The sequence below is a fragment of the Pholcus phalangioides genome, unplaced genomic scaffold, assembly GCF_987345545.1.
Source record: "Pholcus phalangioides strain wild (caught in Gottingen) unplaced genomic scaffold, Ppha-v1.0 ptg000009l_1, whole genome shotgun sequence".
Taxonomy (NCBI): domain Eukaryota; kingdom Metazoa; phylum Arthropoda; class Arachnida; order Araneae; family Pholcidae; genus Pholcus; species Pholcus phalangioides.
The window spans coordinates 44,276,147-44,293,731 of record NW_028301602.1 but is presented as its reverse complement, the minus strand read 5'-3'; the positions used below and the strand labels follow the sequence as shown (position 1 = coordinate 44,293,731).

The following is a 17,585-nucleotide window of genomic DNA, read 5'->3' as shown; positions in this document are numbered from 1 at the left end:
TTAAAATTTTATCACCAGTTGCGAAAATGTTTCCCAAGTTTTAATAATTTAAAATTATAGTAACTGATCATAGCTGCTACATTACTCCACTGTTCTGGAATCAGCATCACTACGGGATTTCTCAAAGCCTAATTTACGGAAACAGTTCATGATCATCCGATATGAAACTGTTTCGCAAATTTTTCTTGTCAAGGAAATATACTTTCATTAACGTATATATATATATCTGAACATTCAGGATACTTTCCACACTTTTAATAACGACAAAAAAATTCAGATTTCGAATTTTAAACCTTGATCTATAGGTTAAAAAGCATAATCGGTATTAAGTGGTACAGTCTCGATGCACTCCAGCTAAACAATGTTAAAATGAGCATCAAATTATCAAAGAAAGATTAGAGAAAAGCAGAATTTTAATACATTTAGTGTAGTTATGAAGATTTTTTTGTTTAACAACTTGATCGAGAAAAGCAAAGTCTCAGGCTTTTTGTAGAATTTCCCCAAACGAAATTTGGTCGTACAAAAATTGTTTTTTCCTCAAACTTCAAATTATCCAAAAACATTCGATAAAAAATCGAATTGAAAAAGAAATTTCAACATTAAATTAGGTAGAAAACTCAAGAAGAGTTCGTAAAAGTTAGAATTATCCAAAATTCGAATTAATCAAGTTCCACTGTACTAACTCAGCAGCACACACGCACCTCGTCAACATTCCTCTGAGGGATTCCGAACAACTGATGCATATCGGAAAGTTCTGTGACATGTGTTGTGTACCTAATGTGAAGATGATTGTTTCAGAGGGTTGTGAGTTAATTCAACAAGTACCGTCATCTGTTTTCTGAATTCGGAGCAACAACTCGGCAAGTTATTTGGCCTGTACATATTATGAGTGAATTTTGTATGTTGCTGGGGCCTTATTGCTCCGTAGAGAGCCTTTCTGAACTGACAGAAAGGCTCGCATTCGAATTAAAAACCACAGAAAACAGCCGACCACCATTGTTCCGCCTACGGCGATCGAACCCGAGTTCTCACGATGTCTAAACGACAGCACACAGCGCGGCACAGTTTTCCTACTTTTTATTAACCGTAATTGGAGAACGTAAATATTCCTCTGAAGAATTTCTAACGAATTGGTGCGTGTCGGAAAGTGTTGTATGGCGTAACGTATTTATGGAGTCTGAGTTATGAGTGTATCTTTATTCCATATTTTGAAGTGAAAACAGCAGGTGCCTGAATTTTCGTGTCTGATAAGTACGTATCGTGTTGAAGGTCTGTTTGCTCTATGAGGACCTTTAACACGAAAGATACATAACAGTTAGTTTTTCCACTGTACACGGAAACCCCAAAACCATTATTCCACGTTGGCGAGTCGTGCTGATCAGAAACGGTAGAGTCAGCCCGGTGGCTACGTCTCTTTCACTCTCTCTCATACGCCGTTCATAATTAGTGAGATGATATAAGGGAGATTCGCCGCTGAGTACTACACTGTTTCATTCTGCATTATACGCAACTCTGCTGCGACACCATTATGAACGTTTGATACTTCATGGTGTGGTATTTTCTTTGTCAGACAGTGTATCCTGTAAGTGCTAATGCGGCCTTCATCTCATCAACCGTTCGTTGTGGAGGTATGATTCCAATTTAAAAAATGCTCAAAAGGCTTTCAAAAATTATTCTGTACCAGTATTGAGAGTGAAAGTACAGTATGTCACAAAATAAAAAAAAAATTTACACGGTTTCCCTGTCCTCCAACATCCAATTAGAAAGTTGTTGTCCTGTCTCTCCTGAGGTCATCAAAAAAGAAAAATCCAAGTTTCTAAGTGCAATATTTGTTGAGATATTCGAATTCAAAAATCGAAGAAAAGCTGGGAAAGGACAGTATAAATGAGGGAAAGGAGCGTTGGGTACGTCAGTTCTATTCTTTCACAACTTTTCTATAATTTTTGAATTCAAATATCTCAGAGAATATTGCATTCAGAAACATTAAATTTTTTCTGTTGACCTCAGGAGATACAGGACAACTTTCTAATTGGAAGTTAGAGAACAAAGTGACCGTATAAAAACTTGAATTTTTTATTTCGTGACACAATGTATTTTCATTCTCAAAACTGGTAACTGGTACAGAGTAATTTTTGAGCATTTCTTAAATTGGAATCATACTTCAAGACGGACGGTTGATAAAGGCCGCATTAGCATTTACAGGATATCCTGTATGGATGCACAATGCGATCGTAGAGAAAAATATACTTTTTAATTGAAAATGGTCTTTTGCGTATTTCAGAAAGTTAGTAAAAAGCGCTAGGCATGATCAAGATGGGCATTTGCCCCGGGCCCCAAAATTAAAACAGTATATACTGTATCAAATGATAAACTGAACATCTTTGACTATAGTCGTGGAGGCCAACAGGTATTTTTGTTTGGGTTTTTTTGCTCGGGGGGGGGGGTCATTAAGTAAAAGTCGGGCGCTGGAAATCGGGAATAATCAGTAGATGTTGATAATGAATCATTGGTTTTTTTTTCATCTTTCAGCTGAATATAATAAAACTAACGAAATCAGTAACTTCTTTCGAAATACCTCGATTTGCAACTACGTAATTACTGTTGTATAAATTCTGACTCAACATCAAAAGGAGTTGTATAAGAGTTTTGTACAAACGAACCATTTTTTGTATTGTATAACTCTTTTTTAAGAGAAACAAAGAAGCACGTCTCTTTCCCATTTCTGTCAAATCCGAGATTTCGAGCTCCTCCTTTCAAAATATGTGCATGTCATTCATTTTACTTGCCCATGTGCCAAAACATCACTTTTTGTTTAGAATACCGTATGAGAGTTCCTCGTGTATCTCTGGACCGCAGCCAGCAGCTCGGCTTTGACTGAAATAGATGTATTTATTTAGTACGCGGTTTCTTTCACCAGAGGGCAGAAACTCCGCGTGGATTTTTCTCACGTTTAATACACACACCGTACAGTACGATGAAACAGAAACACCACCACCACCAGCTGCACCTACGAATTTTATTGATTTGTCTCACTCGACCTCTATAGAGACAGCACAGACACCGTGCGAGTGTGTGTGCGAGGAGATCTCTCTCTCTCTCTCCGTTCATTTCATCGGTCTTCTCCGGTTTGTGGATTTCATCCCGAAGGAACTGCTTATCATTTGGATGCGTGCGTGGGTGTGGTGTTCGAGGTCATGACATTTTCGGTGAAGTATACTCACGGTACAGAGGACGTTTCCGTCCATTTCAGACACGAATATGTCAAAGAAAATTCTTTCAGTTATTACACTGAAGAAATAATATTCGGTCTATACGAATACTCTGTATTACTGAACTGTACGCGGATGAAGAGCTTCGCGTAATCTGTAATGTACACACGATTGAAAGATCAGTGAAAGAAAAAACAAAATCGAATCCGTTTTTCGTATACTTCCTGCTTCTCCGATAAAACGATGTCCTTGTGTTTGTTTTATCGTAATTTCTTACCTTGGTGTTTTCCTTCAGCCGCGAGATTTCCCGTGATGCAACGCGGCTTACGACATAATTGCACGCTGGGCTGCTCGTTTCAGAATCGTTTCGCACTTCATCACCGGCAGACGAAGAAGATCATGGGACAAATGTTTCATAAGATGAGCGAGAGAGAAGGCAGCAGCAGCATCACGTCTGGGTATGACTTGGTAAATAATCCGAAACTCTTTAAGGTGAGATTACTATGGCAATATTTATTTTCGAAACTCATATTTACAATTAAGAAATTTGAAGAAAAAAAACGTAAAAAAATTGTTATTTTTACAAATTCGAAAAAAAATTAAATTAACAAATATGAGAGTTTTTCAAATAAATGTTATAAAATCCCTCATTCCATCTCAAATGAGAGATCACGAATCTTCAACGTGAGAAACACTCTTCGCACTCCTCAAACTTCTTGCATTTGAAAAGTTTCAGACATTCTTAAAGTGTGTATATATATATATATGTAATACAATTGTCCTTTAAATAAGAATAGGTAGATAATAGAAAAAAATAGAAATTTTAAGCTCGAGAACAACATTGTGTGTTGTCATGCAATAACACAGAATGAGAAAAAAATAATTATGATCAGAGGGTGGTGTTAGAGCAGAGTTGTCCAACCTTTTTCTAGTTGCGAGCATTGCCTGTATCCATCATCAAAAGAAGAGCACCCCTTACGGCAAGTTCAACAAAAATCAGGATTTCAATCCTTGAATGCAATTTGTACAAGGTGTTTAAGTGAAACGTTGATCAAGCACTCGCGAGAACGAAATTGGACACTAGTATCAAGCACTCTTGGGTGATCGCGAGCAACAGGTTGAAGATGCCTGTGTTAGAGTATACATAATATCAACAAATATCTAGAGTAAAAATATTGGAAGTATAAATTCAGTTACTGTAGGACGAAGTTTCGTAGTTGACGATATTTTACGGTTATGAGCAAGAGTTATAAAGATCAGAATAGAGAAAAAACAAATCGCTAAATCCTGGTGCACGCAAGCAAAATTACCTGAAACTGACGATTCTAATATTTGTACGCAATAGATGATTTAAAAAAAACTTTTTTTTTCACTAAAAACAGTTGAATTATTGTATCCCATCAACATACCGAACTCGAGCGATCTTAATCTGTGAGACTGTGGGATATATTCAATCAAGACAGTCACAATCCAGAAGCTAGATCCAATTTCAAGGATCGCATTATACTTTAGTTGTATACATCAAAGCTGCATATTTCTAATATGAGAATATTAAAAATGTAAAATCACTCTTGTAACATGGGGGTAATGTAATTTTACTCCATGTAAAAATTACTCTTTTTACATGGCCTTTCTGAGCGATTGGATGCAATTTTTACAAGAAATAAGGCCCATCATAACGCAATCGTTTGAGTGCATAGTTTACGCTATACTTGTCTTTTATTAGTTTCAGATGAAATCAATTAGTTGCGATGTAATAGAGCATAACATGTATCGCTTGAGTAGCCATATGCGGGAAAATATAATTAAAATTTCTCTTTCCCACTCACACTCTTTTACATAATCAATGGGATGGTAAACTGCAGAACAAATATGACATTGATCCACCTTTGCTCGACAAGGGCTCTCGACCGGAAAATCCACTGTTGACTTCGTCGCTATGATCTCTCCTGGCAATGAAAGTCCGTCTTTCATCGTATTTCCGATGCGGAAGACGTAAACTATGTATAGTAAACTAATATTATACCCATTCCGTAGCTTACAGCGATTTTTTTTTTTTTTTTTACTTTTCTCAAATTCAAGCGCCTTGAAAATCATTTAAAGTGTGTCGAATTTCTTAGAAAGTAATGCGAATATAATACCGATCCTTGGAGAGGTTTCAGGGACGTCTGTGAGATTGGATAAGAAAACAATTAACTTATTGTTTTTACATTGTTATATGTTGAATATTATTCTGTGAGCTAGTTCGCAGCTTTTATCTTATTGGGAGAAAAGGTCCCTGGCCTTTGTCTTATTGGCCCAAAGGCTCCATGGAACACAAAAGGTTAAGAACCCTTGTTCTAGTCAAAGATGACTCTATAGACCGGGTAAACTCAATTAGTTCGAGAACCTAGAAATTCCCAAAACGTCGAGAACCTAGACGTCTTTCATAAAACGTCGAATTCCTCAGAAAGTATTTCGAACGGGGTAATTGAAAACCTACCGTTTAGTAATTCAAATTTCAGTGACTCCAGTTAAGACGGCAAGCGAAAAACTATTTTATGCTGTAGCAGTATCCGCTCAGACTTTACGTCACAATCACGCAATGAATTTTTTTTATTATCATCATTGATTGCAGCGCAAACAGCGGTTTGCACCATGTTTGGGAAGGAATAAAAATGAAGCGAAGGCAATAATTTTTTAGGTAGACGTTAGCGGAAACGTCGAGGAAACGCATCCAAAGAGATCGAAATGGCACACGTTTTTGATATTTCTCGAGTTGGAAATTTGACTAAACGATCATTTTGCCTCTTCTACTCTCTTAATACCCGATTATGAGAGTAAGACCCCCCTAATCTTTCCTTAATTATTTCCCATTACGTCTTTATGCAATGGCACAGTCATGGGGATTTCCTTGTTTTCGTTCTAAGGACGCATGACGAATCGTATTTCACGTAAAGTGATCACCGATTGTGGGACGAAAGGAAGTGATTCCATAAAGAAAGATTATGGTCTTTTCTTCCTTTTTCAATGAGTTTCGTTTTCTAAATGAACATCAAAGCAAACAGAAATCTAGATTTGCCAAAATTCTTTTGGTAGTATTTGTCAACCTACAGACCATACGCAAACATCTTACACAATATAAATGTGCTTCCAGCGTGTAATAATAAATGACAAGAGTTTTCTGCAACATCGTTTACTGCCGGTGCCTCGTGTCTTCTTTACATTAAAATATGAATCAAGTTATACGTCCTAGCAAAACAAATATGCAAGCGATTTCGAAAAACAGTCAGCAGTTTTTGCACTGTTATTGAAATAAAATGAACACGTCAAAAACGAAAAAATAATAAGTACTAATAATAGTTATTATCCTAGCAGAGTATTTCGGCACTTGCAGAGATGCACAGAACGGCTGAATGTGAAGACATGCAAAAATGTTCTCAAGGTTTGGTGGGCAGGGCGTAAAATATTTAACCCCACAGAGACATAAGACCTAAACATGATAAATGCAAAAAAAATAAATGCGTACACATGGACTGATTTTTTTTCTTGCTCAAGAACAGACTAACGCGCCCCCTTTAGGAAATATCATGCCCGTTTTTTCAATAAGTTCGGTCAAATCGAATCCGTCATACTATACAAGTGTTTCAAACTTTTTTGATGTCACGGACTTCCCCCATCCCTGTAGCGTCAGAAGGTCAATTTCAACACACACGCCGCCCTCCCATAAACTTCATAGTAGTTTTTTTCATAATTTTCGTATTACAAAATACAATAAATAATGCAAAAATTTATGCAACGGTGAATTAAAATGATCCACGGACCTCTTACAAAATGCACCCGGAGGTCCACGGACCACAGGTTGAAAAACACTGCTGTACAATATCAATCAACAAAATCTACAAAATGAATCAACGAAATTTACCCGAAACTAACAAAAAAAAAAAAAAAAACAGCGTATCCCATCTCTCAACCTCCGAAACACCAGAATAAAGAAGAATTATTAAAAACTATATCTTTGTTTCTTTAAAGCAGTGATTCCCAACCTTTTTGATTAACTCGGAGAGCCCCTTCGACTATTTTTTTTATCATTCATTAACTAAATTTACTGGGTTTTTTTATGTTCCTGAAGGGATCGCGGAGTCCAGGTTGGAAACCGCTGCTTAAGAAGAATATGAAAAATCGCACTTCGGCAAATGATTGAGAGATATTAAATAAAATCAAAATGAAATTTTTTTTTATTACAGGGCCTAGCACACAGTGATAGTGAGAGAAATAAGCTGGGTATTCGTGGCTTGCTACCAGCGGCCATCAGACCAGTCTCAGTACAAGTTGACTGCGTACTTGACAACTTACAAAGGTACGAAGATGATCTCAGCCGGTATCTGTTCCTCCGAGAGTTACAGGTAAGTAATGAAAACGGGTCATGGTGACAAAAAAGTACAGCATTTTATTTATTTTATTTTTTGTTCAAAATAAATTCTAATTAGCAAGAACAATAATGAAACGGTTTTTTTTTTATCGGTGTGCAGATAGATTATCGATATGAAGTGTGAGGAAAACTTTTGTATCAATTCCCTTTCATAAATTTTAATTGTCGTTCATATGTGACGCAAATTACGCCACAACAGCTGAATGGAAATTATTGGACTATCATGAAGGAGAGGGAAGGCGAACTGCAAGGTCAGCTGGTTGACAGCATATCGGCATATCTCTTTTTTTCTTTGACATGAAAACAAAGGTTTGCCGGCTCAAGGAAAACCCAGGCGGTGTCCCGTTCAGGCTAATTAAATAACGAACAAACTGGAAAAGAATGTATAATTTACTAGTTGTAATAAAATGCGTCCTCGATTACTTAACAAATAACCGATAAGAGTCACTACACGCACTGGTTTTCACGTCACGCAAATTTTTCACCTTAAAGGACGATCAGGTTTATGCTCTAAAGAAAACAAAAAGTTAAATATTGTTCACCTATTATATATCCGGTTACTAAATTCGAATTTTTCTTTCTTCCAATACCACGTACGAGGTTTCGGTTCAAAAAAAAAGTCGTTACAAACTACAGTACATACAATAGTTTGTCCAGTGACCACATCAAGAAATCGAACCGGTTTCATTGATGTTCGTAGAGAAATATTTTTAACACGGAAGGAAATTAGAAACGAATGTCTAATATATTCTTCATTTTTCTTCCGATAAAAAAAAAGATTCGGTGAAACATGTACATGATCACGGACCGCATCCGTATTTGATTCATGGCCATTCACAGTTAGAGATCCATGTCAGCATATTAAATTTTTACATCAAATGTTCCGGTGTGAACCAAGTTTTAATTTAAATTCTATCTGTAATTTCATAAGAAAATTTTCGCAAATTTATGATATTGCGTGCACTATACCGGAATTTTTATCCCCCTTTTTTACAACCACCTTTCTTTACACTTCAAATACATATTCTTCTGACAATGGGTTTTTCTACTTTACTCATTGCGTACAATTTTTTTTTTAAAAACACGACTTTTCTCTAATTTAGAATGTTATTTTTAATATTTTTTTTTAATGTAATGTAACATAAGTGCCGTAATACACCGACTTACGTCACCTCACTTACTTCGTCTCGTCTTGAAAAAAATGCGTTCCCCCTCCCTCCCTCCCAATTAGACTCATTTTGAGCAAAGCTTCAAAGCCTTTGACGTCGCGTTGTTGGCGAGAAATGTTTCCCCCCGAAAAAAGTTGCATAAAAGATTAATAGAGCTGACAGGATTCTTGAGCACCCACGGTAAATTATAGCATGTATCTGAACAACCCGAATTGATTCAAAAATCAAAATTTCCTACTAAAGATCAAGACGAGCACCCACAAGTTCCAAACACTATCGATGCACCTGTGAATAAATAAGAAAGAATGAAGGAAATATGAAAATTTACCTCCCTTCTCTTGAGGAAGGAAGGGATATTGCTGTTGAAAAAGCTTACCTCGACTTACGTCGCCAGTCTTGGAATAAATTACTGACGTAAGTCGGGGTATCACACTGTACTTGAAATTTACAAGGGTGCATAATTTACAACGAAACACAAGAAAAATAATGAAATAAAGCTCATCAAACCAACCAATTGACAAATGAGAAGCAACGTAATTCCACCAAGATAGCCCTCAAGGAAACTAACAGATTCTGAGGGATCGACCTCATTTGCTTTTTCTTGGGGGTTTTTCAATACAGTACATCACTTTAATATGAAATCAATAGCATGACCCACAAAAAAAACATGGCACTGGAGCCTCGCTCCAGGAAGCAGGGCCCCCTTAAGGCCGGTCGTCCACTGGAAGCTACTACGAGCAAAAACAAGTAAGGAATAAATCCAATGTATGTGCAAGACCACTATAGTAGTCTTGCGCATACATACAACTTGCTTTCACCTGTAGTAGCTTCCAGTGCATGACCATTTTAAGGCAGCAAATCCATTCATAAATACCACCATATCCAGGTTTTACATTTCATCATTGAAATTTGGCTTTTGTGCAGAAATGTAAGAAGGGATAACTTTTCCCATCATTGGTAGCTCATGTGGTAAATTTCTAAGTATTCAAAAAGGGTCCTTATAAATTCATATTAGCCTGCTCAAATGAAAATAATATGAATGAAAATTTTCTAGACTCGGGGGAAGTTTCACAACATGGAGAAATTTCTTATGCAAGTAAAACTAACAGTAAAAATACTATTTTCAGATTTCTCCTATAAACTTGAAATACTATTTGTTTTATCACCATATTTCATTTATAATTAATTATCATTAACAATAATTATCAACTAAATGATTCAGAACAAAATTATGCAACCTCAAATTTACTTATTTTCAGGATACCAATGAACGCCTTTTTTATAGAGTATTATGTGAACATACCGAAGAGCTAATGCCTTATGTTTATACACCTGTTGTTGGACAAGCTTGTATTGAATACAGTAACATTTATAGGAGACCAAGGTGAGATCATCATATTCATACTTAAATTACTGGTTCCGATTGCACAAAAATAACAGTAATATAAATTATAAAAATCTGCACTGTGTATAGATTTACATTTCTTTATGATCAAAAACTTCCACCCACTAAATTTTTTAAGGTTATTTTATAATCATATATATAACTTACAGCATTATGTTTTAATTTGAATGCATTTTGTTCCAACAAGAATTTACTAATATGATCAAAATATTTATGATGCTACGGACCTGTAAAAGTTGACATCAGCAAAATAAACACTTTTTTTCCCCCTTTAATGCAGGGGCTTGTACATAACCTCAAAAGATGCAGGAAAGGTCAGTGAAATTCTTGGAAACTGGCCAGAAGAGGATATTAAGGTAACTTTTTTTTTTAGATGAAAGAGCATAATAAACATGAGTGTATGTGATTACATTTATCTACAAATTGGAACCAAATACAAAGAGTACATTTCATCTGTACATCAGAATTGCATGTACAAAGAAAAGCAACAATGATTTTTTTGCTGACCAAAATAGAGGCATCTAAAAATTTGTTGTTTCATCACTATAGTTGAAATTTTAGAGGATTTTCATTTAAACCTCACTGTTTAAGTACATAAATTACATGCCATGCAAATTTTTTAAAAATAAATAAAAACTAAAACCATATTAACACACACAAATATACATAGAATAATTTACAATAAAATTTAATTATTGTGTACCAGATCTTAGAATTAATACATTCCCTATTACTGATTTTCATTTAGTCAAGTATGTGGTTATCAAGTGTCAACGTGCAAAATATGAATTAAAGTGTTTAGATGAAATGAAATTCTTTTTTTTGGCATCCTATGAACTTAGAAAAAAAGCTTCAGCAAATAGAAAGGTTGCTCATGTTACCTATTGTAATACTCACAGATAATTTTTTAATACCAATTAGAAAGCACTATTTCTCGTTAATACTCGATGGTATTGAATACACATTAAAATTCACTCATAAGTGGAAAAAACATTTTCAGTGAACCAGATGCATAAAATACTAATTGTAGAAAATAGATAGAAAATTCGAATGCAATTTTCAATTTTCTCTGTTATACTAGTCACAAAATATGAATGTAGATTTAAAAAAAGAATTACACTATTCAATGTCTTTGTAAAAAAAAAAATCTTCAGTATCATTGTATATTCATACGGAATTCATGTTACCATTTCAGGCGATAGTTATTACAGATGGTGAAAGGATATTAGGTCTAGGAGACCTGGGAGCAAATGGCATGGGAATTCCAGTTGGCAAACTTTCCTTATACACAGCTCTAGCTGCAATACAGCCATCTACTTTACTGCCAGTGACTTTGGATGTCGGCACAAATAATGAGGTAAAGATTGTCACCTGTGAGACAACCTCCCCCTTTAATTTTTTTTTTACCTGAAAAAATCTGTTGTTTTTCATCATAATATGACAATGTAGCAAGAACCCACTATATACCCCTAATGATATATGCAGATGGAAATCAATAGCATGAAAATCCACTTATTCTTGTTATTAGATGAATACCCATGTGATAAATATGGCATATGCTTAAACTGACCACTGTATGCCTCTAGGGGCGGGACAGCAATATATATGATTGATATGCTTAAACTGAAATTAGCATAATACAAATCCTTCACTGCAACTTGGATGGGGTTATTAGGGAGTTGATTGATTTTAGTGAGTATATGAAATTATAAATAAGCATTTATTATTCTTGGATGATTTAGTGAGCATCAGATTGAAGATGGAGAAATTTAAGACTTACAGATTTCATAAATTATTTATAAACTAAATTACCAATAAAATTATTGAATTACTAAAACATGATAATATATTGCTATTCTAATTTCTAAAGTGAAACTTCTTCAGGGACATAAGAGTGAAATTTTGTGACAGAAAGAAAATCCATCACAGAAAGTGGGACGCTTTCTTTTTCTTCAAAACCTGTTCCACAGAATGATTGATTATATGATGAAGTTCAGAGAAGCAGCTGGGTTGTGATGGTGAGGATGTCAATATACAGATTCGGACATGTGAGAAAACGAAGTTGGATGGGGGAGGGGTTAGTTTAGGCGCTTTGTGTCAGCCAAAGACAGTTTATTACCTTTCCCTACCCCCCCCCCCCCCATGATGCCTCTGGAACCATACAACATCACCTTTAGTATGATGGGCGATGCACACAGTTTGGAAGAAAATAAAATTAGGTTGGGAAGGAGTGTGTATTCCCACACTATTCTCACAACCTAGGGGTTAAATAACCTAGAAGTTTCATTTCTATCGTGGACGATTCTCCCGCAGATTTTTTTATTGCAAATCTTTCTTTTGATTAACTCAAAAAATTTTCATTCTATAGGCGCTGTTAAATGATAGGATGTACATAGGGCTGAAGCAAAAACGTATACAGGGTAAACAGTATGATGACCTTATAGATGAGTTTATGAAAGCAGCAGTAGAAAGGCGAGTTCAAAACTTTATATATTTTCTTTGTTGCATTTTATATATTAGAGAATCAAAGAAATTATATATATTTCATATTTTTTTATTTTTTAACACATTTTATAGATAAAGGAGAAGGGCTAATTATAGATCAGAAATTTGTTTGGACTAATTATAGATTTCAGACGTTGATCATTTTGCGTGCGTGTGTGTGTGTGTGTGTGTGTGTGTGTGTGTGTGTGTGTGTGTGTGTGTATATATATATATATGTATGTATGTATGTATGTATGTATATGTATATTTTGACCTACAAATAGTTTTTTTGTGATATATTTGAAGGTGAATGCAAAGCATTTTAGACATCATTTCAAGTATATTTTTCTCTTCTCTTCCTCTTATGCTATAGGTATGGGCGTTCATGCTTGATTCAATTTGAAGATTTTGCAAACAAAAATGCATTCCGACTTTTAGAGAAATATAATGATGAATATTGCACCTTTAACGATGATATACAAGGTATATTTATTGCTATCATGTATATTTATAATTATTTTAAATTCACTGAAAATATTTTTAGCATGTGACCTATTCCTTGATTTTCAAAAAATAAATATAAAGGAGACAAGATATCTCTGAAAAGTTTCATCAAAGAAATATTAAGTACACATAAGTACACAAGCAGTGCCAAAATTATACCCTGCCTTAGTACTTGAATGGCACATTTCCATTTATTCCTGTCATGATTAACACAATACACATTGCATTATGAATTAATGGTGATAACTTAATTTTTCAGCCAAACACAGGATCATCATGAAGCTCTGCTAGGCACTAAATACAATTTGGACAGCTTTTCAAAATATGATTATTCATTTTATCTCACAACAGTTATGTTATTTAACTCCTCATGGATTCATTAGACCAAGACCTACAGAGAGCTAATTATGAACAGTTCTATAACTCTGACCTGTTAAACTGAAGGTTGGAGTGTTATTCATTTGGCTGTGAGGATGGCGAAATTGGAATCCTTTCAAACTTTTTCAAAATTCCAGTTGTGTTATGTGAAGAAAAAATGTTAATTTAAATTAGCAAACAATAACTTTTATCCACATTAGAATTTTTTTTTTTACATGTTTTCTTATTTAAAAAAAACGAGTATTAAAATAATGTAACACAAATATTTTCAACCACCAGGTACAGCATCAGTAGCCGTTGCTGGCATTTTAGCTAGCGTGAAAATCACAGGAACCAAAGTTTCTGAACATACCTTCTTATTTTATGGAGCAGGAGAGGTATGAAATCAAAATAACTTCTTATCATCACTGTAATAATTTGTTCTAATTTCTTAATTTATATATTTTTTTTAATTTAAATTAATAGAAATTCACAGAGCTCAAAATATTAGTTTATATTTCAGTGAAAATTGAATTAATTTTTGCCACACCTATAACTAATTACATATTTTTCAGGCTGCACTGGGTATTGCAGATTTGCTTGTCATGGAAATGCAAGAAGAAGGATTGAGAAAAGAAGAAGCGGAAAATCACATTTGGATGGCTGACTCTCAGGGACTTGTTGTAAAGGTACTTCAGGAGTGAAAATATTCTTTCTCTTTCTTTCGATACATTTGAATGGATTTCCACACATTCAACAAAAATAAAATATTTTTCGTATGATTACATCAGTTAAAATTTAGGTAATTGTCTAATCATGCAATTTCAATATGGAAGAATCTAATACCACATTTTTTTTTATAATTAAAGTTTGCAAAAGGCAGCAATTTTTTTATTTCATATACACACACATTACTTTAAACGTATGTATGAAATAATACCTAATGAGCTTCTCATGAAAAGTTCCTTAAATTGTGATGCAAAAATTAACTAAACTGTTGAATTAGTTTTGATTTCTTAAAAGTTGAATATTTATTACATTTCAGAACAGGCCAGGTAATACAGTAACAGACCACAAATTAGTGTATGCTAAGAAATATGAAAACTTGAAAGATTTAGAGAAAATGGTACAAGATATCAAGCCATCTACGCTAATTGGTGAGAGCTAATTTTTTATATTTTAAAGAGCAAAATTTGTGTTTGGTGACTGAGAAAAATAAGCTTTCTGAAAATTAATTTTTAAACTTTGGTGATATCTCGTAATATTGATTTCAATAGATTCTGCCATAAATTCAAGAGAAATCAATGAAGTTTTAAGATGGATTGGATCATTGGATGACATTTTCCTGCTTTAATAAATATAAAAACCATTCATCATCTGGCTAATGTTTTTCAACTGGAGGTGGTAGAATGGACTAGAGGATAGTAGAAGCTCTTGAAGCAGAATGTGCCAAAATCTGTGACGTATGTCGCAGAACAATTAACGCTACCGCAGAACAATTTGGAAGAATTTTAAGAAAAAGTGCAAAAAACATTATTACATGTATGGGGATTTTTACCGCAGAACATTTTCAGTCAGCTGAGGGCTCGTCGAGAACAGTGCTGAACATTCTGCTTTGGGGGTAGAAGCTAAAGATAAAATGTAGGATCCTATAAGGTGACTTAATGGAAAAAAGAGCTGAAAATGTTCTTACTACAAAAGGGGCGAATGGGACAAAGTTGACCCATCTAAGCTATTACTTATAGAAGCAATGAGGAAAGTTTAGAGAAGAAGAAAAAACAAATTAAAATAAATAAACAAATAAGTCCAACATTCTGTAATTCTTATTTTTGCATATGTAGGTGCCTCTGCTCAACCTGGAGTATTCACAAAGAAAGTTTTAGAAATTATGGCAGAAACTCACAAGCAACCCATCATATTTGCACTTAGTAATCCAACTGAAAAAGCAGAATGCACTGCAGAACAAGCATATACTCATACCCAAGTAATTGATTTTTTTTACCTTTATAATGTAACCTTACTCAATGGAGTTTTTTTTTTTTTTTCAAATGAGTAAACTCGAAAACACTTTTTGGTATTTAGTTTTTTAAAAAACCATTCATTTTATATTTAATTTTTAAAAATATTCAATAAAACTTATCATTGCAAATATATTTTTTAGGGGAAATGTGTATTTGCAAGTGGAAGTCCATTCCCACCAGTAACTGTTAATGGAAGAACATTCCACCCTGGACAAGGGAACAATGCTTACATATTTCCTGGGGTTGCATTGGCCCTTATTGCATGTGAAGCAACAAGAGTTGGTGATAAAGTTTTTCTGGTTGCAGCTAAGGTTAGAATTTTTTTTTTAAACACAGAATTATAGAGTTCAGCATGGTACATCAGAAAAAAAAGTACTGCTTTTCTGACCAAAAAAAAATTCTACAGATTAACAACTCTTGCTATATGAATCAGTGGGGTACTAAAAAATAAAAACACAAAATTTGAGATGCAAGACCCATCAATGCCTCCGACAAAATATCAAACAAAAAAAAATTAAACATGATTTAATCAAAAAATAAATGACTAAATGTTTCTCTTATTCTTATAGACTAATATTTCCACATGATCATACATGCTCCTCAGAAACATTCCTCAGGGAAATTTCTAAAAAATTAGTGTAAGCTCTAGACTGTCTGAGTATATATGTGACCTTGAAGTTTTTATAATGTCAGAGTTGTGTGCATTTCATGTTCTAGTGCCGCAAATTACTAAACTGCATGAATGCAAAGAACTTCACAGAATGCATAAATTATCACATCCTTAAGAGAAAATAAACTGAGGTGCAAACCAAAACTGTGTGCAGATGGGGAAAGTAAACTTTGTTTACATTGAACACTAGAGTGCATCTAAACATATTGTACATAAGCAAATATTTATACTTTTTACACCACACAGGAAAAAGTATTTTGTAAACTAATGTGAGCTGGTCTGCGTCTTCCAGAAAAATCTCACCACACCAAATATCCTATAGACTTTTTTCAATATTTGAAATTTCATTTAAAACAATCATTCAATGTCAGCTTATTGAGTGCAATTTAGAATATAGATAGTAGCACTTGCAAAAAAAACCCATCTAAAATGTAAAATCAGGTTTTGCAATCACTGATTCTAACACAGCCATCTTTTTTGGAGATAAAATGGTAATAAATTGCCTCTATGGCAATAGGGCAGAGTTGTGTACAGCTAGTGAAGTAAAAGTCAAAATATGTGTGTGTGCAAGCATATCGTGTATATATATAATCAACATAACTTTGATTTCATTGCAGGCTTTGGCAGAAATGGTTACCAAAGAACATATGGATGAAGGACGCGTTTATCCACCTCTGGACAACATAAGGAAAGTTTCAATGATAATTGCTACACAAGTGTCAAAGTTTTTGTTTGAAGAAGGACAAGCATCATATAAACCAGAACCTGCTGATCTAGAAAAGTTTTTGGCTTCCAAGCAATACAATCATAACTATGAGTGATCCAGCAACCATGTGGGAAGAAAAAGTTTATACATGTAACAAGACATTTTAAGAGAATTTTTGTGTATATGGTGTTTTCTCAAAAGTATCATTTGTTCACATACTTCAGTGTATTCGGTGTATTTTTAGTAATTCTTTCAAATTTGTATGTTATAAGAAAGGATATCAAACTGAAATGTTTCGAAAATTTAATAAAAGTATGTAATATGTTGTGTTGAAATCAAAGCAAATGGCTGAATAATCTTGGTTGTGTTGTTTAAATGGGGGCTGGATAAATCTAGATGTCTGGCCATAATGGCAAAAAAAATAAAATAAACAAATGGTGTAGGTGCCTATGAACATTGTTTTACAATTATATATATTGTGGTCTGAGGACAATGTAATGAGTCACATATTATCATACTGAAAGAATGATTACTAAAGCCCGGATTATATGCATATTTTTACCTTTTCCAACATTAATGCATATAAATGCATAAAATCAAAGAATTTTCAAAATAAGTGCATATTTGTGAAGTTTTATTGATGCTCAAT

At 34.2% G+C, this 17,585-nt stretch overlaps 2 protein-coding genes across 3 annotated transcripts in view; one reads left to right on the top strand and one right to left on the bottom strand.

The window, feature by feature from the left end:
• LOC149083145 (uncharacterized) overlaps positions 1-17,585 on the bottom strand; it is a 66,135-nt gene that overhangs the window by 44,684 nt on the left and 3,866 nt on the right. The gene's annotated exons all lie outside the window — the stretch shown is intronic.
• LOC149083146 (NADP-dependent malic enzyme-like) lies at positions 2,830-17,346 on the top strand. Its single transcript, XM_089236290.1, has 13 exons — positions 2,830-3,701; positions 7,436-7,594; positions 10,049-10,173; positions 10,475-10,550; positions 11,390-11,551; positions 12,563-12,666; positions 13,052-13,161; positions 13,840-13,937; positions 14,115-14,228; positions 14,585-14,696; positions 15,381-15,523; positions 15,701-15,871; positions 16,848-17,346. Exons 1-13 carry the CDS (start codon positions 3,453-3,455, stop codon positions 17,049-17,051), a joined length of 1,827 nt encoding a protein of 608 aa, XP_089092416.1. The 5' UTR covers positions 2,830-3,452; the 3' UTR covers positions 17,052-17,346.